Consider the following 27,090-nt stretch of genomic DNA (forward strand, 5'->3'; position numbering starts at 1 on the left):
TCTGACATGAATTAGTTATGGTTGTTCTTCATGTTCTCTAGGAAGGTGCACAAAAATTAATTCCTATTATGTGTGAAGTCCCCCATGCTCACTGCCAAACTTAATCAGATACTCAAATTTCCATATGCAGACTGCTTGCATAATTGAATTGTCCAGATTCTTCCTTCTTTCCCCTCAACTGTGTGTTTTATTTTGTTCTGTCTCCTTTCCCTTCCGGAGCTGATAAGAAGATGGGTGCCTAAGGGCAGGGACTGGTGAAATTCCAGATGCCTGTAACACTTGTGCCCTCTCTTCTGGCCCCTGGTGGAGGTAGGTCTGTCATCTGTGGAATTTCTGGGCCTTGGCCCTCCTGTCTTCCCATGAGTAGTGCCAGTTCCCATGCTCTGAGCAGCCTGAACTCTGCAGAGACAGGAAATAAGGGCCTGCCTGACATGAAAGAGAATGCCATGGGTTCAATATGAATGTGCCTTCCCCAAGTTTGCTATAGCTAAAGCTGTTGGCAGATTGGAGAAAAATGAAAAGCCTTGCTGAAATGGATTGTGGAAATGCTGCAATTTGAAGGGGAGGTATAATCTGCTAGTAGGTGAGCTTTTTCAGGGATCGCCCTGGCTTTCTCCTCTCCTTTCCCGGTCTCTTGATTGCTGGAACTGGAAAGCATCTGTGCTATGTGAACTCTTCCTGTGATGCTGTGGGAACTTCCCAGCCTCTGTTCCCAGCGTGCCATATCTCCCCCTGTGTTGTGTTTTTAGGAGCTTTCCTCAGGTGAGTGTAGGTGGTTGCCCCAAGAGTAGGAGTGGTCACCCCAGCCCAGTGCAGCAGCACAAGCTGCACAGGCTTGATCAGAACCTTGGTGCCTGTTGGTACAGCAGATGGGGAACATTCCATCCTCTGCTGCCTGTGACTGACAGCAAATGGCTGAAGGAATGACTGATTTCTCTAGAGGAATGCCATGTTCTTGTCTCCTGGTACTGGAATGTGTCTGTATTGATCAGGTATGAAGCTGCTTTGGGGGCAGAGGGAGGAATGGATCCTGGGCATGTTCCTTTTTTGTGTGTATCTGGGACTAGTGACATCTCAGTGCTGCTTACAGCCCAAGTTGGGGGAGAATGGTTAAGATACATCCAGTATTTTCAAGGCGCTAGATTGAAGTTCCTGATAGCTCTGGATCTACTTGGCAGCAGCTGCTGGAAAGCTGGTTCTAAGAGAAAAACAGAGAACAAAATGCTACAACAAGACACAAAACAAAAACCCAAATAACCCTAAAAGGCATAACAGCTGACATGAAAGCCCCTCTCCCACCCATACTGCCAAGTCCTGTGATATTTCCCTGTAGGGAGAACACTGAGCAGTTCAAGCTGGAAGCAGTATGTTGGGGTAAAGCAGCACGTGTACTGTGCTTTTGGTCTTGGCTGCCTCTCCTGTTTCCCTTCCTGCCCCTCACTTCAGGATTAGGATTCCTAAACCCCCATAAAAGACAGAAGTAGATAAGCCTGGGGGAGAATGTGGGACAGCAACCACCCTGCCCTCTTGCCTCAGAACAGGAAGGGGCGTGGAAGGAGGAGGTTTCCCTTTGCAGAATGTAAGCTTCCACACTGAAAGCCCAGGTAGGTTCTTGCTCTGGAAATGGATATAATGCAGTTTTCCCATCTCAACAGCTATTTCCCAAATATTTTACTCTTTAGCTGCTATCCAAGGTGTTCTAGGCTAAATATAGGCCTGGTCTGACTGCAGCTCGGCTGTTCTTGGGACTTATTGCATGCAGAAGCCTTTTTGACAGGCAGGGTGATGCAAGCACTGATCCAGAAATAGTTAGCCAATCTAAGAGGTGACATTTTATTTCTCAGCCTCATCTTCCAGCCCTTTTTACAGATTATTGCCTCAATGTATCAAAACTGTCAAGACATTAGCTAAACAGTGAAAATTTGCTAGCTGATTACTTTTCCCCCCACAATGTTTCCCATATTTTGTGCTATGCCTTCACTTTGTAGCTTGGTATGCTTAATTTACTGGAAGTACTGATGTTACTAACCATTCAGAAGGGTTTCCTAGAGTTTTGATTTTTCGTGATAAAGGACCAGCTCTTGTTCTGGGGCACTAAAACTATAAATGCTATCCAGAAGGGGAAAAGTCATTTTAAAACTTAATCAAGCAGCAAAATTATTCTGTCTTTAGTAACATTGGGTTCTAAGAGTGGTAATTTTCAATTTATCGCCAGCTGTACTGGCACTTCTACTGGACCAGAAGTGGGAGGGAAAGGGAGAAACTGGCTAGAGAGCATCTCTGCTGGAAAGGCTGAGCCCTGGTCAGCTCTGTGCCCTGGCAGCCAGGGAAGGCAGCAGCATCACACACTGCAGTGATGGGAGCACAGCTGGTGAATCAAGGGAAGGGATTATTTCCTTTGCTTCATATCCCCAGAGGAGAAATTTTGCAGTCCCCGTGGGTTTTTTAAGATCCAAATGGATGTGTTTGTTTTGCTAAAACATACCACAATTCTAAAATGAGTTCTCTTTAGAATTTAAAGCCAGAGCTGTATGACAGCATCAAACTAAATTGATATGCATTTTACCCTTGCACTGTTTGTGCTACATCAGTCCCATAAATTCAAATAAATTCAGTGGGAGAAATTTATATGCAGAGAGGTTTTCTAAATTTTCTGATAAAATAAGTGGAAAACACAAGGCTCTTAGTTTCAGCTGCAGATTATGGGTAATCTCCATGTCAGCACTCCTTTTCAACTGGCTGAAAATTACAGGCCTTAATTACTTCTACTTTTCAAAACAGTTTCAATCCTCAAAACTTTTTCTGGCTTCCTCTTCTGTTTTTAATATTGAATGAATTGGCACTTATCTGTGATGAGAAACTGTTGTGACTCCATGTTCATCTCTGCCCCAGCAAGCACCTGGTCATTTCCAATTTCTTCTGGAGTAAGTAGTTAACATGATTTGACAGCACTTACAGAGAGGTGCCATAATTGCATAGAGAGGAGTTTCTAGAAAGAACAGTTTTCACAGGTGTTAGCAAAAAATAGCATCCTGAAAATGGAAAGATAGGAATGTGAAATGGACAGGATAGGAAAAAGTTCTGCTTCTGTCCTGTATGTGGAGTTTGAAAAATGAGTACTGATAGGCGAGTGACCAGCAGTGCTGTGGATGTCCATGGAAATGCTCAAGATTATTTATGATCATGTTACATCACTCACCTCCTGCTTTACTGTGTTAGTGCAAAAGTTTAGTGATACAGACCTGCAAAATACATTTTCAAAAGCTCCCTGTACAGATTAATTAAGTCTTAATCCTAAGAAATGTGTTGGCAAAGGAACAGAGTAAGATGCTGTTTAGGATCCTATGCCCAGTGTTGAGACCCTTGTATATTCCAGCTGTCAGTAATGTTTGATATTGTTGAAAGCTGTTGGCAGAATTCAATAGATCCTGCTTGTCTATGACAAGACAAACAGAGACAGATATATCAAGAAACTTCCAATTAGTTCAAATCAAGTAGGATTTCATTTTTTGTATCAGTTATTTGGTGAGAGGCATTTATGGATCCACCAAGCAATCTTTGTTAATGAAGTTTCATAGGAAAATGTTTGTCTGAAGAATGACAGTGAAAAAGCAGGGATGGGAGTTAAAGCTGTACAGGCAGCACGTCATGGGAGGAACACAGTGCTTTGTGCCCTAGCAAAGGTCACCCTGTAACTTAGCAGCCCCTGCTCTGCCCTAGCAGCACCGATCTCTTACACACCTCTTCCAAAAGTAAAATCAGAAGTGATGTACAAGTTGCATTAGGTGGGCAGCTGAAGCTTTACAGCTCCTGAACGGTGAAAGCGCTGTTAGAACAGGGCCAGAGGCTGTGCAATACCAGCTGTATATTGTACAGCTATATCTCACTCTTATCTTCTCATATCCTTGGTATTTTTGCTACATACATTATATGTTACAATTACTGTCCCCACTCTTGCTTTCCTCTTTTTCTTCTCTCATAGTTTATTTTTCAGTAGTCTTGCACTAAAACACATTCAACTGCTTCCTTCATACTAATAATTTAAAGGTTTTGTCCTTCTGTGCCGAAGCAGACTATTTCTGACCAAACTGCAGATGTAATAGCACTGAAGTCCACATGCTTCATATCTGTTAAGCCCAAAATAAGACTTTTAATCATTATTCCAAGAGATTTACTTTTTTTTTTTTTTAGATACACCCATCCTCCCTGTCACCCTGGCTTCAAAAATAGATTCTTGCATCCACACAGGTGAATGCACTGATGCTTTGTGCAGGTCCTCTCCTATCCACATACATCATTCAGTGGTTGTAGTGGATCCATTATGTAACTGACATTTTTGTTTTTCTTTTATTTTTTGCTACTGAAGGCAACGATGCTTATTCCCATTCAGGGGACAGATACAGAGACTGCAGCTTTGCCTCTGTTAATAGTCTCTTTTCTCCATGTATATTTCTTAGCTCCCTTTCCTCCACCACATTAAATATAAAGGTCTTGTCTTGCCGTGCTCTGAGAAGGAACTGTTGTTCCCTCTCCTTCACCTCACATTTGAATGTATTCTCATGGCTGCCTCAGGCAATTAAAAAATCTTTAAAAAGCTTCTTTGTCATAATATTTGCCCCAGAAATGATCATGATAAATGACAATTACTGTGGATTCTTGTGGCTTGTTGTGATGGTTGATATTATCTCATTATACCCTTCATGATGGGTTGTTTTTCTGTAGTGCCTGACCTTTCCTCCCTTGTGCTTTAATGGTAAGAAACAGTGGAGAGGTCTTCTTGTCCTTTCTATGCACAGCATCAAGTAGAACATGCTTACCAGAACAGTGTCTCAGAACTGTTACTCAATCTGGAAATGGAAGCAAAAAATCAACAGCTGCTAGAGATTTACTTTTTAATCTTATGTGAGAAAAAAAATTAAAATATTAAGTTTAATCAAAATAATTTTAGATTTTAAATAACTCACAAATGGAATTAGGCAATTCCAGTTAGTTAGTTGTCAATATAAGCACTTATCAAAGGTGATATGGCCTTTTCTGTTATTTCTTTTAGGAGAGCTACCTGTTTGAGAAAATGCATGTCTTTCACACCTCAATGTGAAGATTAGAATAATATAGCATATTATATAATAATGTCTTTTACCCTTCATGCTGTCATCACAGAGTTTTAGAGGGTGTTAAGAAATCTAGACTATACTTTCTTTGTCTTACACCATATCAGCAAATCAGCCTTCCAAAGGGTGAATCTGCACCTCTCATTCAATTTTTATAGTAAAATTAATCTCAGTTCAATGTAATCTTACTTGGCCAGGGCCATTTATGAAGTTTACTGAAAAGTTCAGGTTAAGCACTGCTCCACAGAGTTTGCCTCATTTTTCATTTGTTGGAGCTTTGTTGAAGTGCCTGTGTCTCTCCTGCAGAGGCTCAGGGATTAGGAACTCTCCATTTGCAGCTCTCCAGGCTGCACACAGTGTGGGGATGGGCTGTGCTGCTGCTTTTCTTGTTTTCCAGAAGGACTGAGCTACAGCACCTCTGCATGGAGCTGAAGCTGTTAAATGGATGACACAGACTATTTTGGCAATATGCTCTCTTTTTTTTTGGTAATAAGTTCTTAACATCTTCCTCTTCAGTAAACCTGCGAATGCCGGTAACTCAGTTCCTTCAGTTTTTATACGTGTACTTGTTATTTCAGAAGTGATGATTGCTGAGGAAAGCAGCAATTTTAAAATGATCCTGACACTGTCTTCAGCAAAACCAACCAGCCATCCTCCCAAAAGCCAAAGCCTCATTTCTAGAGCTCCACCTAATGCAGAATTGCCTGATAGAGCTCACCTGTAACTCTTGCATACACCAGAAGTGCTAGATGTTGACAGAACCTGATATGTATCTTTGAGACAGCATACCAAATTTTTATGACTTAGATTTCTCATTACTTAAGCAAAAATAGGGACTTCAATCTGTGTGCCTCTGCCCTGGAGAATCCTGTGGGCATATTCTTTGAGGTTAACAGACACACAAACACTTTAAATCCAAAAAACCAAAAAGTGGTAAAGCTGAATGTGGAATGTAGATGAATGACTCTGCATTTGATTATTGACTTGCTAAACTGTGTAAGAGCATCAACTTTATAGCCACTTACAAACTAAGCACGAAGGTATTAAAAAAAAAAAATAAACAATGTGCTGTTGCTCTGTTTTTGTAGTAGACAGTGGCATGGGATTAATAGTTGTCACTGCTGTATTAATACAAAAATGTCTGAGGTGTAGCCATAGAGATGAAAGTGAGCTATTTATTGTTTTTAGTATTGTAGATTTCTATGATTTTGTAGTAATTTCAGAAACAAAATATTCATATACAATTTATTAATCCAGAACTAAAATTAAAAACAAGTCATTCCAGCCATTAGTGTGTTATGTAGTATCTGTCAGCCTGAAAAAAAAAAACCCAGGTTGGAATATTAAAGTCACTCTCTAAGGTTTTTGATTTGAGGTTTGATAAATCCTCCATTGCTTTTTGTCTGATGATGTAAAAGACCAAATGATTTCAGTACTAAGGCACAGATTAAGAATCTTTCTATTTTGTGTTCCATACTCTGGAATTTCTTTCTGAAGATTTTTACAGTACAAGGGAAAGCCCATGTAATTTTTGGGCTATTCCCTATAAAATCTTTACATGCCCATATAAGCTAAACATTCAACCTGATTCCTCAGAAACCAGTAACTGTTAGTGGGAGACAACTGCAATTACAGTGGTTATACAAGGAGAAGTGGTCAAGATTCAACTTTTACTGCCATGCTATGTCCATGCAAGCTATAGCACACTAGTCTTAATAAAGAGTGACCACAAAATGTTCAGCTCATCTAAAAGCATGTTAAAAATGGCTTAATCTTAATGTAGAATCACCTACAAAGTAAAAATGCTATGGTAATTATTTTAGTAGCATGTAGCTCCCTAATCTGTGAGGGGGGGGAAAAAGTAAAATTAGATCTGGTGACTGAAAACTAGAATAATTCAGATTAAAATTATGATTCCTGAGAAAAATATACCTCTGTCTTCATCACTTGTTGTCTTCAAATAAAGACTGGATCCTGTAATTTATGCATATTTCTAGTCTGAATATAAAATAAAGGAGAGGTTCTTTATGTGGGAGGCCTCATGAAAACTGGCCCAGAACTGTCTTACAACATTACCATTATGTTTTGAAAAGGTTTTAAGAAACAGTGGATAGAGTTTCTAACAGGCTGTCATTAACTCTGACTGTGGCCTGTGTGGAATGCCAGCACACTTCCACTGCCTCTGCAAACACCACTGATACCTTGCATCTGTCCAGTCTACTTGTCCCTAAATTTGGGTTGATGTTAAGACCATGTCATGCACAGTAGCCCTCTTTTTCATGACAATGAAGTCATACTGGCTTCATTGTTTTCCCATAAACATGTGATATTTATTCCTAATTTTTACAGAAATTAGAACCTGGTTGTATTCTTTAGCAAGGTTCAGCATTGTGCAAACCAGTAGTTCAGAGCTTTAGGATGAGTTTTGTACTTACCAGCCCCTCTGTAGCTGTTAGGCAAGAATCCAGCTTGTTGGTTAAGTCTTTAAATTGTTTAGGATCTGAAGCTTGAGCTGTAAAATTGGGGTAAACCACTTCTTCACCTCAGAAGAGGGGTGAGGAGGTGATGAGTGGAGTCATGATCAGCACTCAATTAACTGGGACCCTGAACATTCATCCTTGAAAGGAGTCAAGATATTTTGTGGGTCCACATTTATTAAAATAGGTGTATACACCGCTTAATAAGAGCAAGTGCCAGGTGCTGCACCTGGGCCAGGGCAAATCCTGGTACCAGTCCAGGCTGAGGGATGAAGGGATTGAGAGCAGCCCTGCTGAGAAGGTGCTGTGTGTGAGAGGCTGCTCGTGCCCCAGCCATGGCACTCAGTCCAGAGAGCCAAACGTGTCCTGGGTGCAGCCAGAGCCCAGTGGGCGGCAGGGCAGGGAGGGGCTCTGCCCCTCTGCTCTGCTCTGCTCTGACCCACCTGGAGCACTGCATCCAGCTCTGGGCTCCAGCACAGGCAGGACAGGGACCTGATGGAGCACAGCCAGAGAAGGTCACCAACTTCTGTTACAGGAAAGGCTGAGACAATTTGCTTTGTTTAGCCTGAAAAGAGAAAGCTTTGGTGTGACCCAATTGTGGCATTCCAGTACCTGAAGGGAGCCTAGAAGAGAGGGGGAGAGGGATTTTTAACAAGGATGTGTATGGACAGGACAAGGGGCAATGGATTCAAACTGAGAGTAGGTTTAGATTAGATACTGCAGAAATTCTTTTCTGTGGTGGTGGTGAGGCACAGAAACAGGTTGTCCAGAGAAGCTGTGCCTGTCCCATCCCCAGAAGTGTTCAAGGAGAGGCAGGATGGAGCTCTGGCCTAGGAAAAGGTGTCCCTGCCCATGGCAGGGGTTGGGACTAAATGATCTTTAAGGGCCCTTCCCACCCAAACCATATTGTGATTCTCTGATCTCTTTTTGAAATAAATGCTAAAGGAGAGAATGAAACTGAAAAGATAAGCCCAGACTGAGCCATAGTCTACGAATTATGAAGTAATGTAAAAGAACAGATAACAAAAAAGTGATATTTTATTGTGGGTTTCCACTCTAGTGAGGTTGATATTACAGAGCAATAATAAATTGAAAGACTTCACATGAATATCTGAAAAAAATTTCAAAGAATAATTGAATGAAAGAAAAAATTGCAGCACATAAATTCTGTTTTGTGTTTTCTGGGAAATTTTGTGCTGAAATTAAAGCAATAAAAGCAGTTCTTTATTTGGGTTATTTTTTATTGCTGGCTGCCCCTTGAGAATTTCAGGTACTGTTCTTTTGTGTCTACCAACCAAACTAAAGCATCACCTTTTTGTTTACTGCTCAGAAAGAATAACAAAAGAAGCATTAAGCCTTAAAACCTGTCAGTAAATTATCTTATGGGGTTTTTTTGTTTGTTCGTTTAGGTTTTTTTTTGAGGAGGGAACAAAGAGGTAGGGTCAGGTGTCTATTGGCATTTTATTTTTCCTTTTTACAGCTTCTAATGTGTAAGGTTTCCAGTAAACCAGAACACAGATGTCACATCCTCTGCCATGGACACCTTGAAATTCATAGAAATAAAAAGTCATTTAATTGCTGGATATAAATATAGCTCTTCTTCAGATATCTTGCTTCCTTGAAGTTCTTACGGTCAAATACTTCTGATTGCTGTCATATTAAGCACAACACTTGAATTACTGAAACATCTCTATAAATTCTAGGATGAAGATTTAAGGTAATTCTGACATTAATTAATTCTGATCCTGTGCTTTGCACTTACTCTGCTTCATTAACTAAAAATTACTGTCTGTATGAATGATACTTATGTATTATTTTCTTTATCTCTACTGAAGTTGTAGTTACATCAGATCATTAACTGAAAGTCTAGGTCACAGCTTAAGAAAAGAGCAGAAGATTGCAAGTCGCAAACCCTATACATTCTTAATTACTTTGTTGTATCTACATCATAGGATTTAAAGACCTTAAGCTGTACCTGTGTTAGTTGCAACATCTGTTTTGTGAGAGACTTTTTGAACAAGTGAATTCAAACCTGGTATAAATATGCAGAATTCTACCTTAGAGGTAGGTCCAGAACAGTTTTTTCCTATTATAATTTTCTCATTTTATGATGTACAGAAATATTTGCTGTGGTGTCACACAAAATGGTGATAAAAAGCACAATAAGAGGATAAAAAACACATATTGGTGTTCAAAGGATGTGTACAGCTTTCTGGTGAAGGGTGAGATAGCCATTGAGAAAATCTCTGTTAACCCTTAGAGAAAGAGCTTTCTTAGACATCTGAGAGTTGTTCTGTTTGTGAAATATCTATACTGTGTATATTTTATCTCATTGTTCTAAAAATAAATAAAACCCACACAGGCTGATAAAAGTTGCTGTGAACCAAGCAAACAGGTGAAGATGTGGGAAATGCTGCCACTCCTCAACTGCCTGCCACTGATAAAACACACGTCATGAATTTTCACAGCACGGTGGCCTTGTGCTCCCTGATAGAAGAGTTTAACTTCTGCTCCATGGATTTTGTCTTAAAGCACAGTTTATGACTCTCAGGAATTTATGATTCCCACAAATGAAGAATATTTCTCCACCTGGGCTGGCAGCTCTTGATATTCTTGTGTCAACACCTCCCTACTTGTACCAGCTCCCCTGCCCAGCAGACATTAAATAACAACACACACAGTGGCACACAAATCAGCAGGATTATCACCATTTCTTACTGCAAAGTTAGCAAACAAAAAGAAGAAAATATGCAATTTTCTAACAGCTTAATAAAGGGGAGCAAGCTAAAATAAATATAAATGCAAGAGCTGGGTAGAAAAGCAGATAAATCCCCATAACATTGTCAGGGAGCAAGGTGTGTGCCAGTCTGTGCCAGAAGAGAAGAAAAATAGCAATTATTCATGTGCACACAGAAATAAAGCAGTATTTCCCCCTTACCCAACTACAGCAGTAAATAATGTACTTTAAAATTTCTGTTTCCGTTCAGAGCCTTAAACTACCTTTCTCCTATGGTTAAAAACTGCCCTCACACACCCAAGAAGGAGAGACAAAATAAGTTCCAATGTGAGACACCTGAGCACATTGCTTCCAAGGTGAATATTCTTACTGAATTCTGTGGGCTACTGATGTGTTTAAATTTATACTCCAATATTTTGATAAATTGAAGTATGGGTCACTCAAAGTTAAATGAATAGTTTCTATTCCAGTAAACTCCATGTGGTTGGAAAAAGAAAATTAAAAAATATGCAGCAAACATTTTAAATACATGCATTTAAAGCTTATGAAACACAACTTTTAACAGTAATAATTTCTGTGATTCCAGCAATTATTTTCCAGGGGATGTGGCTTTAATTTTGCCTGCTATTCAGAATGGGATTGGGAGGACAATGGGCAATTTTTAAAAATTTGCCTTCAGTTGCATGAGTGTCACTGAAATTTCCCAAGTGACAATAAAGTCCCAGTCCTTGTGCAATTTGGAACTGAAACTCCTGAGATGCTGTAAAGCAGGCACAAGCTGAGGGAGGCATGAGGAAAATGTTAGTTTGTCAATTCCAGCTTGACCCAAAACAAGCAACAAAAGAATCACAGTCCAGACACTGTTCAGAAAAGGCTCAACACAGTAACTTTCTTACACAAATTAACTCCTCTGCTAGTAAAGAAAAATGCAAGAAATAATTAGTCGTTTTAAAGGAGTTAATCAATATTTAGAAACTAGATAATTGTTGTCATGGGAGACATTTAAAGCATGTGGCTTTCTTTTAGCAAATAAGAAAGGGTTTTTTGGTTACTAAATATTTAATCAGAACAGATAAAAAATCTCTACAAAATCTCCTTCAAGCCACTAGAGGATGAGTATGTCTCCATCAAAATAAATAGTTAAGCTGTAATGTAGCTTATCTAAGCCACACTAATAAGCTATTAGGTTGGTAATACAATTCAAATCCTAGCAAGTGTAAATGAGGGAGACAGCTTGAATCCTTACTGAATACTAAGATTAGCAGTTTGTTTATGGAAACCTGAGTATAAAATTATTTAAACTATGCACATTGGAACATTAATATGTATAAAAAGAAATAACATTTTAAAAATGATTAATTAGGTAAGCATAATATCTTCTGTTGTAAGGTTAAATATTTCCATATGAAAGTAATGTAAACATTGCTTATATATTCTGTAAAAAGCTCAGAAAACTGTGATGAAGGTATGTACAATCTGACTCAGAGCACTGTGCTATGTCCTGCTTGGTCAGCTGCATTGGTTGACCAGCTTATTTTTCAAGTTATTTTCTGCAAATACCAGGCTACTCCAGCAACAGAATTCATTGTCTAGTGTAGCTGTCAGTCCTGAAACCATATTTTCCAATGCTTATCTGAAACGTCCTACTCCTAAAAAACCTCAGATACAGACCAGAATTATTGAACCTTTTGGGGGTACAGGAACAACTGGAATAGAGGGTCACTGCATGACTGACTGTTCAGCCATCCTCTTTGTTAGGAAGATCTGTCAGCAGCTCAACACAATTAGCATGAGCCAGGAGCAGAGCTGGAGCAGAAAGATGGGTCAGGTTCAAGAGGAGAGCATTTTTTTCAGATTGTCTGATTTTGATGACTTGTTCTATAAAATTTTTAGAGAACTGGCCAAAGCTTGTTATTAACAAGTATCTTCGACAGCCTGTGCAGAAAGGTGAAGTCCTATGAGACTGCAAAAGGACAAACCTCATTGAGAAGGAGGACAGAGAGAATTACAACCCTGCTGCTTTAACAGCAAATCCCACAGCAACCTGGGATACATACAAGTTATTTCAGAGCACTTGGAAAATAACAGGGAGACAAGCAGCAGCCTCTGTGGACTTATCGAGAACAAATCCTGTCAAATGTAAATGGAGTCGGTTCGAGCGGAGCGGTCACTGCAGCGGAGGCAGCAGAGGGAGCCGGAGCGGCACCGAACGCGCTGCGAGGAGCGGAACGGGGCTGGGGCATGGAGGAGCCCAGACAGCCCGAGAACAGGGATGGGGCATGGAGGAGCCCAGACAGCCCGAGAACAGGGATGGGGCATGGAGGAGCCCAGACAGCCCGAGAACAGGGATGGGGCATGGAGGAACACAGACAGCCCCTGAGAACAGGGATGGGGCATGGAGGAGCCCAGACAGCCCGAGAACAGGGATGGGGCATGGAGGAGCCCAGACAGCCCCTGAGAACAGGGATGGGGCATGGAGGAACCCAGACAGCCCCTGAGAACAGGGATGGGGCATGGAGGAGCCCAGACAGCCCCTGAGAACGGGGCTGGGCATGGAGGAGCCCAGACAGCTCCTGGGGAACTGGGATGGAAGAGCACAGACAGGATGTAGGGACAGAATATCGTGGTCAAGCTGCTTGAGACCCTGACGAATTTTCAGTTCAGTTAGCATCACCAGTTATTTCTGCTCGTGATAGAGCTTTTGGCCGTACATGAAGTGTGAAACTCAGTGAAAATTGTAGGCAGGAATCCTCCTGTACCCTGCGATAGGGATGTGAGAAGTCGTTAGTTATGAGAAATTCAAATACTTCACTTTTGTAGAAGTAAATGAATAGAAGGCCAAAGAACAGGGGTTAATCTTTGTGCTCTCTGTTAGCTGATTTACAGATCTTGTACCTTAGTTCTAGTAAGAGGTAGTAAAAAAATCCCCAGAAGACTGGTAAAATAAAAATCGATTTTTGAGAAAACATACAGGTTCGTTGCAGTATGAGAAATGATAGGATTAGTGTTTATGCTTTTCATCTGACCCTGCTTCGGTCTCAACAGAACTTTAAAGTAATCATCAGTGAATTTCACTTGTGAAACAGTGAATAAGCAGCAAACGTGAGCTGATCTTACGCAGGAGTGTCCCTTGCCGGCTGTCCGCCCAAGCCGGGGCAGCGCTCGGTCCCGCCGGGCTGCCCTGCCTCGTCCCTGGCCCCGGGCGCGCGGGCAGGAGGCCCGGCAGCCCCGCAACGCCCCTCGGGCCCTTCAGCAACGCGCTGCTCCCGTCTTACGCCAGCGGCCAGGGCGCAGCGCCGCTCCCCGTGCCCCGGCAGCTCGGCACAGCCCGGCCGCCGCCGCCCCGCCAGGTGGGATGGGGCTGGAGCGCAGCGCGGTCCGCTCCGCCCGGACTCAGCCTGGCCCGGCGGGTCGCTGCAGGCTCGGCCCCGGCCCCGGCCCCGGCCCCTCATGCGGCGGCACGGCAGCGGCTCCGCCCCGGCGCGGCCCCGCCCGCTCGTTGCCCGGGGAACGCGGGCCGGGAGCAGCAGGGCGGCCGCTGCCTCCATCCCTCCATCCCTCCTTCCTTCCTTCCCTCCCTGCCGCCGCCAGCAGCGGAGCGGCGCCCGCGCCCGCACCCGCACGCCCCGCCGCCATGCCCCGAGCCGCCCCGCTCCTGCTGCTGCTGCTGCTCGCCCTGGCCGAGCGCCGCGCCTGCCTTCCCGCGCCGGCCAGCGCCGCGCCCCCCGGCCGGGACCCCTGCCTCAGCCAGCCCTGCCGCAACAACGGCACCTGCTCGCCGCTGCCGCCGCCCCGCCGCCTCCAGCTGATCCTGCCCCAGCCCCCGGTCGGCTACAGCTGCACCTGCCCCCCGGGGGTCACCGGCGACTCCTGCCAGGTAAGGGACGCGCCTCAGCGCCGCCCGCCCGCCGCGCGTCCTTGTGTCCGTCCCTGCCCTTGGGTGTCCCCGCGCTCTGCGGGGACAGAGCCAGTGTTCCCCCCCGCTCCCGCCTCACCCCTGCCCCGTCCGCGGGGGGCTCTGCCCGCCCTGCCCCGCTCCGCATCCCGCCCTTCCCGCCGCCCCGGCCGGTCCCGGTCCCTGGCGGGCGGTGTCGCGTCCCCCCCGCCCCGCTCGGCCGCTTCCCCCGCCGGTTGCGTTCTCGGCCGCCGCGGGCACCCGGGGCTGCGGTGGCCCCGGCGCTTCCAGGGCTTCCCGAGGGGCTGCCGGCCCTGCGGGCTGCGAGCCGCGCCGCGGGCTGGCTCCCGAGCCGAGAGCCGCGACCACGGGCGTCAGATGGAGCGGCTTGGGGCTCCGGGCTCGCCGGGGTGAGGGAGGATGGGGCTGAGCTCAGCCGGTGCCTGCAGGTTAATGTCAGTAGTTCAGCCCCCCCGCCGCCCAGACCTCGCAGGTTATTTAACACTGACTAACTGGAAGGTGAAAAGGATGGTCCTTGGAAGCGGATGCTCTATTGCACTGAATGCTAGTCCTTAAATCGTGTCTCCAGTAGTCATTTTCATAGGCTAGGAGTGCTCCCACGTTTCGGGTGCCTTTTGAATTGATCTTGAATTCTGAAAGATTGGAACGCTCAAAGTAGGGAGAATGATCTGAAATACAGAGAAGCAGTAAGCAATATCTTTCTAATGTGCTTGGTCATATTGGGACCTAATGTAATATAAGATTTGAATTTATTTATTGTAACGTGAAATAGTATTTTTTTTGTCTCTAGCATTAAGGATCTTTGTTATCATGTTAAGAAATTCACAAACACTCAGTTTTGTCTATCTCCAGATAAGGAAAAGCAGGTGCAGGTACACAGAGGGTTGTTTTGTGCATGTGTGTATGCTAGGGTACTTTCTGTGACCGTGATGTACAAAAGGCTCTGTGGATTGATGACCATTGCTTTGTCAGTGCTCTCGCTTGTAAGTGCATTTGACATAGAAGCAAATGACTTCAAGTAATTTCAGTCTGCGTTTTAGTCTTTATTTTCTTGTTCCTTTGTCGTGTAGTATCTGGACTGTACTGCTGAATAGATGAAAGGGATAATGCGTTTACTGAAGACTTAATGCGTAGTGAAGTGTAAGAGTCATTGTAAAGTAGGAGCGCTATGCACAGAGTTCTCTGCTTCCCTTGGAATGCCTCAGCTGCTTCAATGTAACAATGAAAGTGAAAATATGTACACTAATGAGATTCTGTAAAATCGGAGAGATGAAAGTGGATTAGAAAGTGGAATAGATTTCTCTTTGGCTATTTTAGATCGTGTCTTAGGAGTTTGCTATGTTTTTATCTCCGCAAAGAGAGAAAGAGAGCGCTGTGTGTTTGCTTCTGCACGTTGCTGTTAGACTTAAGTGTGTGAGATCGATGACTGAAAGATTAATGACCCTTTTGAAGACCTAGTAAAATGTAACACTTGCTGCCATCACACCTCCTGTGAAGTGCTGTGCCTGGGGATCTGGGTTTAATTGTTTTTCTAATAAAAGACATAGGCAATGTTTTCATAGCAGTTATGCATTCTATTAATTGATAACAGGAGGCTTATGGTGTTACACATTTTGTTTCTTTTTATAAAACAGTGAGTAATGACCCCTGCAAGGAATACTGATAGAGAAATGAGTGCCACTTCTAGCTACCACATCAGCAGTTAAATTGTGGATACCAGGTAGTTCTAGAAAGTTAATATGGTTTTGAAATGTAACTTTAACTGGAGACCAGGCAGGGTTTTTTAAAGGTGTAATATAAACACAGTACACCCATCTTTGAGGTTTTGCTCATTTTATCAAAATAGAGAATAAATAAATGTTGTATAAATGCCTTACTTCTTGTGCTGCTGTCATTCAGATACCTCAGAGCTTAACAGATGCTTAATAGCTTAAACTTCTACAAAGAAAGATCATGTTTTCTAATTCAGTGACAGTAAATAACCATAATGATTTAAAAATAGCTGTAAGGATATTTTTTCATGTACCATTACAGGTTATGAGAAAACTATTGACTAAATCAGGGTATCAGTGGGATATATCTAGATATGGGTTTTTGTCTTAATGCTGTAGTTGTTACTGAACAGTTGGACTCATAGAGGGAAATGCCAGGAAGGGAAGAAAGAATAGGAATTATTGTATTTAAATACTCAGGTCATAGAAAGTAAGTTTGGATTTTTGGAATTTATGGTGGAGCTGGAGTTCTTTGGGAACTCCAGCTTCCCTAAAAAGATAGAATTACTTTCATGTTGCTTCTTGTAGTGAAGGCAACATTTCAATGATTCTGCTCAGATGTGTTGAGATTTTAGAATGAAGACAGAATGTTCTCAATGTGCCTGTGAGTCAGCTAGGCATGGTGAAGTTGATAATGCAGAAAGATTGCTGAGAGTCAAACCTGGAGACTGCACGTCAATTTTACCCCTGAAGATTTTACTGTAACTGGTTTTGATGCATCTGTGGATGCTGGTGCTGGCATGAGAAAACAATAAAACTGACATCACATACACATGAGATACTTCTAAAAGTCCAGAGCTTTCCTATCAGCAAGTGATGTGTTTTACTGGGGCAAGCCAATTCCGTGACTTCATGTTATAATTGCTTTAGTAACTCATTATTTATTTAACAACAGAAATTACAGGTCCTTCTAGTGCATCCATCCCATGAATTATGCATTTGTATATATCTCACATTATTTGTGGTTTGAATATACTTTGTTTTGCAAATTTCAGGATTTTTTTTTGTTATGGATTGTCTGCTCCCCCTTTGTGGGACATTGCTCTAAGTTACCTCCATTTATTTTCATGGTTCTGAATTTTTTCGCCCACTTTTCTTTACAATACTTCTAGTCTGTAAGGGAGACATAGAATTACTGTGTTGAAGTATCATAAACTTTGGTCTGAGCAAAGAAATCACATGTATTCCCAAGGAAAGTGTACAAAAAATTATAGTGAATTCAAATGCCTTTTATTCTGTGGGAATTTGAAATTGGCCATTTCTCAGGTTTACACTGAGAGAATTTAATAAAATTTCTGAATTTTATTCAGAAATAAACTGAAATGAACAGGCACTAAAGTTCCATTAACTTTATAATCCCTAAATTTTCATTTGTATTTTATTTTTAAAAACAATCTTTATGTTTAAATTACTAAGATAATCACTACTTTGTTATGTTTAATGATGTATAGAATTCAATAATATAGTTTTTCTTGACCCAGAAAGTTGTATGTAAAAATTAATTTGTGTTAGTGCCTCATGAAATACTTTTAGAGACATAAGGCACAAAGTAAGTAGTTAGGAAATGAAAAACCTTCATGATCAAATTGGTAATTTGCTTAAAAATACAGAATTGGAACTTAGCTAATTGCATTGAATTGCATGATGTTTATTTGATCCCATGCTAGTGGTAATTTAGTTAAAAGGCTATCACATGAAGAAATATTAAATTATTAATGTATTTTAAAATACTGTCATACATGCTTTGCTTTAGTTGCTTGTCTTGCTTGTTTTTTAATTTAATTTTTTTCTTTCTCTTTTGGTTGATAATTTTTTTTCTCATTTGCTGCTTTTTAATGCATTTTTAGTTATTTTATAGACTGTCAGTAATGAAAACTAGAAAACAAGTAGTGTCCAAGCATACTGAAGCAGCGCTCTGACTTTGCAGCAGTTCTATCCAGCCTGATTGGTGATGACCGACTGTTCCACTTCTGAGCGTGACGTGGTAGCCACTGGTGCAGGGCATTTTTGAGTTTGTGTTCAAGTCAGTCTTTTAGTAGCAAAGAGATCTCTTTGGTCTTGGGGATGATTTGTTGTGTTTACTGGTTGTATTTCCACACCTAGAACAGAAAATATTTTTTAGATGTAATTGTGGGCATTTTATTTATAATGGAATTCTAGAAGGATGTAGCTTGAGTTTAAAAAAGTCAAGGAAGGAACTGATATTATAAAAGCTGGACAATAGATTACATTTTATATTTTGTTCTTATAATTATTTTTAGCATTTCTAAAGTTGTTTTTTATTTCCCTCCTGAATTTCTGCCTGACTGTTCTTCTTCATTCCCTCCCTTTTGTTTTTGTACCTTTGAATGACAGATGAATTTATTCTTGTCTTTGATCATAGTATTTGAATGTTTGTAGACTTTAGTGCAGGGATTTCAGGAGTTTTTGTCCTTTGACCTCTGCTTTTGTATTTTTATCTTGTGTTGGGTTTTTGCTTCTTTTTTCTTTGATTTTTTTTTTCAGTAGATTTCTTGTAACGTGTTTAATGTTGAATGCAGAAATCCAGATGTAGCAAACTGCTGCAGGAAGAAGAATTGTTGTTTCTTGGCTCACTGGTCTAATACTTCAGCATGAGCACTATGAATTTCATTGGCCAGGTTATTTCAGGTTGCATTGGACAGTGATGTGTAAAAGGACATCCTTTAATCTAACTGCTAAATCACCTTGGTGTCAGTATCCTGATTAATTCCTCACATGATCCTGTTTTCTATTAAGCGCTGACATCCCTTCTGAACGGTCTCTAGTCCTTAAATTTATAATGAATTCTCTAATATATTTAAAATGCTATTTTCCCCATTCTGTACTCATTAATGAAGGGTATATACTTAGATTATGTGGTTATTGTGGTACAAATGTTTTGTGACGTGACCACTCTGTTTGCTCTTTTATGTTTAATAACAGTAACATGTAGAGTTAGCAGATGCCCTCGAATTTTCTTCTTTTTTTTGGATGTCCTTTAGCCTGAGTTTTTATATACTATGTTGTTTCCTGCTGACTAGCTCTGCTCACTCTTGCAGTACTTTCAGGATGCAGAATTTAAATGTTTGCACTGATGAATACACTATGTGTGAGAAGAGGCTGTGAGAGCTCAATTTGTTCTACTTGGAGGTGACAAAGGGGGATCCAAGTGCCCTTCTCAACCACCTGATGGGTGGTCATGGAGAACAGGAGCAAGATTTTTCCCAGATGTAATCAGTGAAAGGAGAGGCAACACACCTGTTATAGTAGGGGAAGTCCCAGAAATCTAAGGAAAAAATTCCTTGCAATGATGATGGTCAAGCACTGGAAAAGGCATTTAAAACAGTTGTAGGACCTTCATCCTTGGATTTTCTGGGCTTGAGTGGCCGAAACCCCAAGCACTGTGACCTGAGCAGGGCTTGGAGCAGAGAGCTCCCTCAGGTTCCTTCCAGTCTAAACCATTCTGTATATACACACCCCTGTATTTTTTTTCTCCCCATTAGATTTTGCATTTCCTTATTACTCTTGTCCTGTTCCTGCCTCCCCTTTGCTGGAAATCTGAATTATTCCCTGTTGTTATATATGTCTGTTTTACATGAAATTTAAACTGTACCTGGATGCTGACAAACTTCCTGCCATGCAAGCAGGACTCCTAAGATGGCAATGTTACTGTTAGATACCTAAAAAATGAATTCCAGGACACTTAGTGTACATCTCCTTTAGTCTTTAGTCACATTGCACAGTCATTATTGGGGTTTTTTTCAATTTACAATTGTGTGTCACATGGAACTTATGAGTGTAATTTGTTTTCTGTGAGTTCTTGTGCTCTGCAAGTGCAGTGTTGTTCAGGCAGCTCGTGAACTCTGATCCCCAGGGTTGCAGTGGAGCTGGTGAAGTTCTGCAGTGTGGCAATGAGTAGTTTCAAATGGCACAGAGTAAATGAATGTGAGATCTAGTTTCTTCATCCAATTTATTTTAGCTGTTAGAACATCTGGTTTCTCTGAGTGTAGTAGAAATATATTTTCAGTCAGAAATTTAAGCTTTTAAAATTAGCATCTTGCCTTGAAGCATATAATGTGAAAATGTGCAAGAGACTAGTCAGCAGTTTCCTAAGCAGTCAGTAAAAAATTGTGCTGTGATTTTTGCCATGGGATCTAAAAAAAATTATTGTAAATATCTGTAGAATAAATCTGGAATGATGTAATAACCCAAACTGTCTCAGTTAGATGAGAGATTTTATTTAGGTATCATCTGTACAGACCTTTTGAATCTTTGTATTGTCTTTTCCAGTATCTCAAAAGGCTCTCTTTAAATTAGTTAAAAATAGATCATTTTAAAGGCTAGTCAGGTCATTACATATAGTGCAAACTATTTAGTTCTGAAAAATTCCATCATATAAATGAAAGTTTAATGTGTTGCTTTCAATACAATAATTTTTCTATGATTAAAGATTGCAAAAAGCTGGATCAGGGGTAAAGTAACTGAATAATAGTAGAAGATATGCTATGCTAAGATACTTCACCTTTTCATGTGTTGTATTTTATTGCAGTTTATGCTCTTTGATCCAAGAGAATCAGTTTACAATCATATCTGCTTAAAAACCATAATTGTTTTACTTTCCTTTGAAATAATCTAACTTGATGTTGTCATGTGTATATTGTGTAGCTCTGGAACTCATCTTTAGTGGAGCAGGTTCCCAATGGAAGTGGAATTGAATGCCTTGGTTCAGTGTTACAGGAGTAGCAGTAATTTCAGTAATTTCAGAAGTGGCATTTAGCAGGATCTCGCTTGATCATGAGGTCATGAGTCTAGAAATCTTAGAAGATGATTAATTAAAATTAAAATTGTGTTTTAATAGGCAGATATGGGTCTGCTGAAAACACTGTCCACTTGACCATAAACATAGGTTGGTTGCTTTTTGGTTTTGCAGTTGCTTTTGGTGTTCTCACAGCTCACTCTGTACTTGTTGAATATCAAACCCCCATGATATTTTGTATTACATTTGTGTTCCAGTTAATCCCCTATTTTAATTGAGTGGAAAAAAAAATTCTGCTAGTTTTCATTTTCTGTCTTTCAATGTAGTTGCATTCCCCTGTTGTATTTTTTCCCTTTAAAAATGAGTTATTCCACTCTTCCCTCTGTATGCATTTAGTGAATATTTTTCTTTTTGCAATGCCCTTTCTAAACTAAGCCAGTTAATGATATTCCTTGTTTGTTGGTTAATCTAAAAAAAGGTTTAGTGCAATGCTAAATCCCATTTTTATGTATGCTGAGAAGTCACCTGTTCTCTTGACAACTGCACTAGAGGGAAGACTTCAATAATATTATTTTTTTTTAAATACTTTTGGTTGATGTGGTAAGCTGAGCTCAGCAACCTGCCTAGTGGTATGGTGATCCCCAAATGAAAGGATCCAAATTTCCAGTGCACCTGCTTCAGCTGAAAGCACATTTTTTGGCAAAAGTAGGGCTAATTGCATTAACATTTCTTATTGGCATTTAAGTCAAAATTAAGGTAAAAACAGTTTATTAGTGCATTTGACACTGTTGAGCACTGTTTATTAAGAATCTTGTGTTGTTTTTTAAGGAAAAGAAGTAGTTTATTCAGCTTTTTGTTTCTCTATAGTTTTTCCAATTTATACATTACTGGAATAAAGTGAGCTCCAAAATAAATGTTCTCTGGAGCGAAACTTTTCATTTGTCAATATGAATTCACAAAACATGAATTGTAATTGTATTATTAGAAAAAAGATCTTGAACTGTGATTCAGTTGTAATTTTCCAACAATTTTGTAACAAGAGAAGGGTACATCAAAATAAACATTGAGAAAGTAATGTTTGCTTGATAAGAAAACTCTTAATTTTTCCATTGGCTGAGTGTAATCTCTTATGAAGAAGTACTCAGGCACTCAAAAGCTGATTTGTGTGCTGCATATGGAGCCTGTTTGAGTTCAGCAGTACTTATCACTGCCCTATATTATTTTTCAAGTTGACCTTGGTTTGCTTTACAATAATATAAGCTGTGACAATTATAATGTATTTTTAGTAATATATTCTGGTGTAAACCCTGAAAAAGTAGCTGTAAATTCTATAGAAAAGTCTGGAATTGATACATAGTAACTAGGAATGGGGATATCAGGATTTGGTGCTTGCAATTCTCGCTGCCTTGCTGAGTCACACTGGGCAAAAACTCATAGAACCTTCTTACTTCCATTTCTCCTCTGTAAATTCAGTTAATCCTGGGTTTTCAGAAGGTTAATTTGTGAATAAATATAAAGGCTCTAAGACTGCTGAGTGAGAAGTACTTTATAAGGAAGTGTAGTATTGAAATGCCAGATTCTGAATTACACATCAGTGATCCTATCAGGATATATTTAAATTCTAATGAAAAAAACCTTCTTATTAAAGAAAAAAAATCAACCATTTGGGCTATTTTTATATCTGGCAAATATTCAGTCTAGCAGTTTACAGATTAATTTAGTTTCATCATGTTCTTTCCCACTGGAAACAGGGCAATATATCAATGACCAGTATTTCAAAGACTTCTGTAGCAAAGGTGTTTGTGAACAAGGTGCTCTTGAATAAGGTAAGAACAGAATTCCAAATGACAGTGAAAGTAGGGTTGTTCTACTGAGATAAGGTCACTGAATGTTAATCATTTTGAGAACTTTGTTGTACCTCATGTATTAGTTGCAACAGCAGCTGTATTGTCAGTTTGAGAAGACTTTGGGGTAGCTGTAGGAACAATAGCTGTAAAGAAAGTAACAAGATAGGGTTCCTTTTATTTCCAACAAGCCTCTCTGTCAGCCCAGGTAGCCCTTATCTGGTCCTTTGTGCTGGATCTAACAAAGCTGAAGCTTGTTGATGACAAGCGTACAAGAGGAGGAATAACTTGACTCAGCCATGCCTATTCTGAATAAATAAATTAAACTCTGATTCTTTGGGAGGAATATCCATAAGTTTTGGTGGGTGGTAGAATCTTCACTGTGCCTGAGTGTTCAACATGCAATTTAAAGATGTGCAGATAATGTCACAAGAGAGCAGAATGTTGTTCCCTTCTATGAACAAATAGTGCTTGGTTCCCTGAAATCACATTGTGGTAACTTTTTTTACAAGATAGAGAAGGCAGAAATAGAGGGCACCCCGAGAAAGATTAGTAGTAGATGTGGAAAGATTTGAATAGTGTGGGGTGGACTACTTGCTCACTTTTATACAAACAGGAGAGTCTGAAGGTAATCTTGTGACAAGGACAATCCCTTAAAAAAACAGTATCCGTGAGACAGTTAAATTCTTTTGGGCATCAGCTATTAATCAAATCATGTGGCAAAGGAATATAAATGGACAATTTCTTGTAATTTTTTCCAGACTTGATACGTTGCTGTGATCTCCCTTTGAAATATATATTGGTTGTGTTTGTCCATAAGGACAGTAACTATCACCAAGAACCACAATGACAATTCTTCAGTTTCTTATTCAGCCTTAATGATTTGTGCATTCAACTCAGCAAATCTGTAAAAATTCATGCAAATTTTATTTTTATCTTTGCTTTGAAGGTGACGTATGGTTTCTTCTGCTGAAGATATTAAGCAAATTGTTAAATACCTTTATCAAAATCAAATTTGTGAACGAATTTCTGTAATAACTAACCAAAACAAATTTTTTAGGTTTCTTACACACCTAGCAGTCTATGTATAACTTGTGATTGACTATATACTTGTACTTCTATTGTAATCTAATTTTCAGGTATATTTAACCGTTTTCAGACAAACTGAACATTAAACAGGAGGAAGAAGGCTGTGTAAAAGTCTAATAATAGTTTATGAGCTAAATGCATTTTGTGTTGAAATTTCTACTTCTGCTGTTTGGTCACAAGAGAGCTTCCTGGCATTTACTGTGACTATGGAACACCAAGGTTGTGTTCTGGTATGTGGGGATTTGAGAAACTTTTGCATTTGAGAATGTCTTTGAATTTCAGGGAGTTGGGTTCCGTGAGGTTTGCAGACATGGGCAGGGTCTGTAAGATCAGATACTTGATTAATTCTTTTTAAGGTTACAGCATACTCTGTGATGATGGCATGTGTGACAACTGAAGAAAATGGTGTTGAGTCCCCTGGGAAATTAACATGTTTAATTGAAGGAAGGACAAATTGACATAATTTACACGACTGTAATAGACTCTAATGTTAAAATTTGTCTAACTATTGCCTTTTAAAAGTAATGGAAAGGTACTGACTTGATGCTAGAGAAATTAGTGATAATCTTTCTGAGGATTTGTGGGGACCTGGCTTGTACAGAGGATTCTAAAAATGTGGAACATCTTTAGAAGGCTGCTTGGGACTTGACTGCTGTATCACTTAAAGCTGATGTAAACTCATAGTAATTTTTTTGTCTATGAAAACATTAAATGTAAGTTTATAAATTCTTATTTCAGTAACCATTTGAGCTTCGGTTTCGTGGAATGTACCAAAGAAATTCTCTAAGGTGAAAGTGCAGGAACAAGGTCAGCTGTGCCACTTGATTCCAAAACACCTTCCTCCCCAGTTAAACATCTTCCCCTGCAATCATCAAATTTCATCATTTTCTTTCCTGCAGGAGAGTGAGAAAGGATGGATCATTAGTTACAGTGATTCTACCTTTTCACAAAGGCCTGCTTAAGAATAGCAGGATAGATCTATCAGTTAGTTTGCTCTCCGATTATCAAGTCTTGCTGGTAGCAGTGTGTAGCAAACCAGGGTATGGTCCAAACTTTGCTGGTTTTGATTTAGGAACATGGAGGCTTTTCTGTTAATGTAACATATTTGTGAATGATTTAACCATGTTTTATGTTTACATGAGACATAATGTAAATCATCATACTAATCAATTGAAGGATACTCTGGAATGACAGCTGTGCTAACAAACCATAGTATGTGACATGCAGCAAATGTAAATGCAGCATCTTAGTTATTTTTGCATGATGTATGTGCTTTTCACTTTGTAATGAGTACTGCAGCATCTTCCAGCTTCAGATTTCTAGTTCTGAGGACATTTTTCTTTTCCAAGATATATTTGCATCCAGCTGTGCTCTTTATTCTCAGATTTTCTAAGCTCCTTGCCTATGGTGTGGAAGTTCACCCCACTTGGAGGTGGGGCCTTTCCTGCCAGCAGCTATTGAGCTGTGGGAGCTGCTGGCTGGCAGAGGCTCTTCCAGGCTTCCTGGCAGTGAGCAGGGCGGTCCTGTGAAGCTGAAGTTTTGTGAAGTCTTGAGAACTTCAAGTTACCCTGGCAGTCTTATGGCTTTGAAATCCTCTTCTCTGACTTGGAGAGTGGGGCTGCAGCTGAGGGCTTCAAGGGGCAGCATTCCCTGATCTTGGAGCAGAACATGAGTGCTGCAGGAGGAAGGTGAAGTGTCTGTCAGAAACACATCTGTGATTTGGCCTCCTCTGATCAGAGGTGTCAGCACAAAACTCATTTTAATCAATGAATTGTCATTTTCTGATAACCCCTATGTTCAGCTAGAAGTTTCTATCACTTGTGTCTGGAGAGAAAAGTTCCTGAGTATTTAATGGTTTATTGATTTAGATGTTAACCTTGTCATTACCTAATCTAATTTTGGAGATAACTGTAAAACTGTTGAGTACCAGTTGTTCATCTGCACAGTTTATTTTTCTCAATCTTTTTTAAAATAACAGAGATGAGGTTTTCTGTTTTTCAAGGGAATTGTAAAGGTGTGAGGTTGATTGCTGATCAAGCTGAGCTGATGAAACTTGTATCCTTCATCTTAGAAGAATTTGCTTTTTTTCTAAAGACAATCATGTCAACCTAGAGGGAATCAAAGTGTATGTAGGGATGTTCCAGTGCAGAAACTAATTTGCAGCCATTCTACTGCAATTATGGATGAGTAGAATAATAAGTCATTCATAGTCCCTTTAAACCTCATTAAATAAATGGGATAAAGATGAGTGTGGAATACAATATTGTGTATTTGCATTTCTTTAGTTAAGACATGAAATACAGGAAGCATTGGGGGGAAAAAAGGACAAAAGTTAAACTTTATGGATGACTTTTGAGCTTGTATAACAGATAAGCTGAAATATTTGCTGTAGATATTCATCACAGAATGAGGAAATCAATACATTCAGGCTTAATGACAAAGCACTTGTGTCTGTGTTCTGGAGTTTGGCAGTTATAGAAGCTTTGATTTCATGTACAAAATATGCTCTGAGCAAGGGAAGTTTGCATTGCTGCATTGGCTGGTTTGGAAAGGGAGATCTGGGCTGGGGCCCTGCTTTGACACTCACTCCCACAGCAGGGCTGCTCCTGAGCCACAAAGCTGCCCTTGCCTTTGACTTTCACAGCGTGTGGAATACTTTTGAGGATACTAGCTAAATGAGTAAATATACACTTCAAACAGTCATTAGAAGGCAATCTATTTGAAATATTCTCTAGGTATGTTTTTCTGGTTTTCCTCTACCTTTATCAGAATAACATCTGTTCGGTTCCCAGTTTGTTTGATGCTTAGGCATCTGTTCACTGCAGTTGCAGGAATGTAATTTCTGTAGCTTCTGGTGTTGTCTTTTAACTGTGAATTCCATAAATAAAGTTAGCTGCCAAAAATAGTTTTTATTTTCTCCTTAGACAAAGAGGATTTAGATGCTGAAAAAGTCTGATAGCTTCTTTTCTTGCTTGACTTGCATTTCAATGGCATTGTGGGATTTTCCTTTCAGTACTGACAGTTCTTTAGGTATAACTAAAAGGATAGTTGGTTTGAATTTTCTGTGCCTCAGCTAGATGAATTCACATAATATAGCAGAGAATTTGACTGTTGGCCTTTCCTTTAGCACCTGCCTGTATTCCAGATCTGAATAAATGCATTAAGGATCCTGCATAGTGTTCCAGGGGTCCTTAGCACGCTCACAGGTATGAAAGGATTATGAATTTCTCGGGTCCTATTATGATGTTACATACCATTGTTAATGTGGATACAGCAACCCACGTTATTTTTAGCCATTTGTATGGATTTTGAATTTTGCTTCTTCGAAGGCCAGCATTCTTCTTTAATTCAGGAGCAGACATAGCTAGACATCTGCCATAGGATTTCA

The 27,090-nt window shown here is 40.3% G+C and overlaps 1 protein-coding gene across 1 annotated transcript in view; it reads left to right on the forward strand.

Annotated features, from left to right (window-relative positions):
- The first annotated feature begins 13,959 nt into the window (after window positions 1–13,959).
- The window catches only part of DNER (delta/notch like EGF repeat containing), a 113,384-nt gene continuing 100,253 nt past the window's right edge, over window positions 13,960–27,090 (forward strand). The window contains exon 1 of the mRNA XM_041475700.1: window positions 13,960–14,202. Coding sequence (XP_041331634.1) covers window positions 13,960–14,202 — 243 coding nt within the window. The remainder of the gene's footprint in view (window positions 14,203–27,090) is intronic.

The sequence above is a fragment of the Pyrgilauda ruficollis genome, unplaced genomic scaffold (assembly GCF_017590135.1).
Source record: "Pyrgilauda ruficollis isolate IOZ18807 unplaced genomic scaffold, ASM1759013v1 scaffold36, whole genome shotgun sequence".
Taxonomy (NCBI): domain Eukaryota; kingdom Metazoa; phylum Chordata; class Aves; order Passeriformes; family Passeridae; genus Pyrgilauda; species Pyrgilauda ruficollis.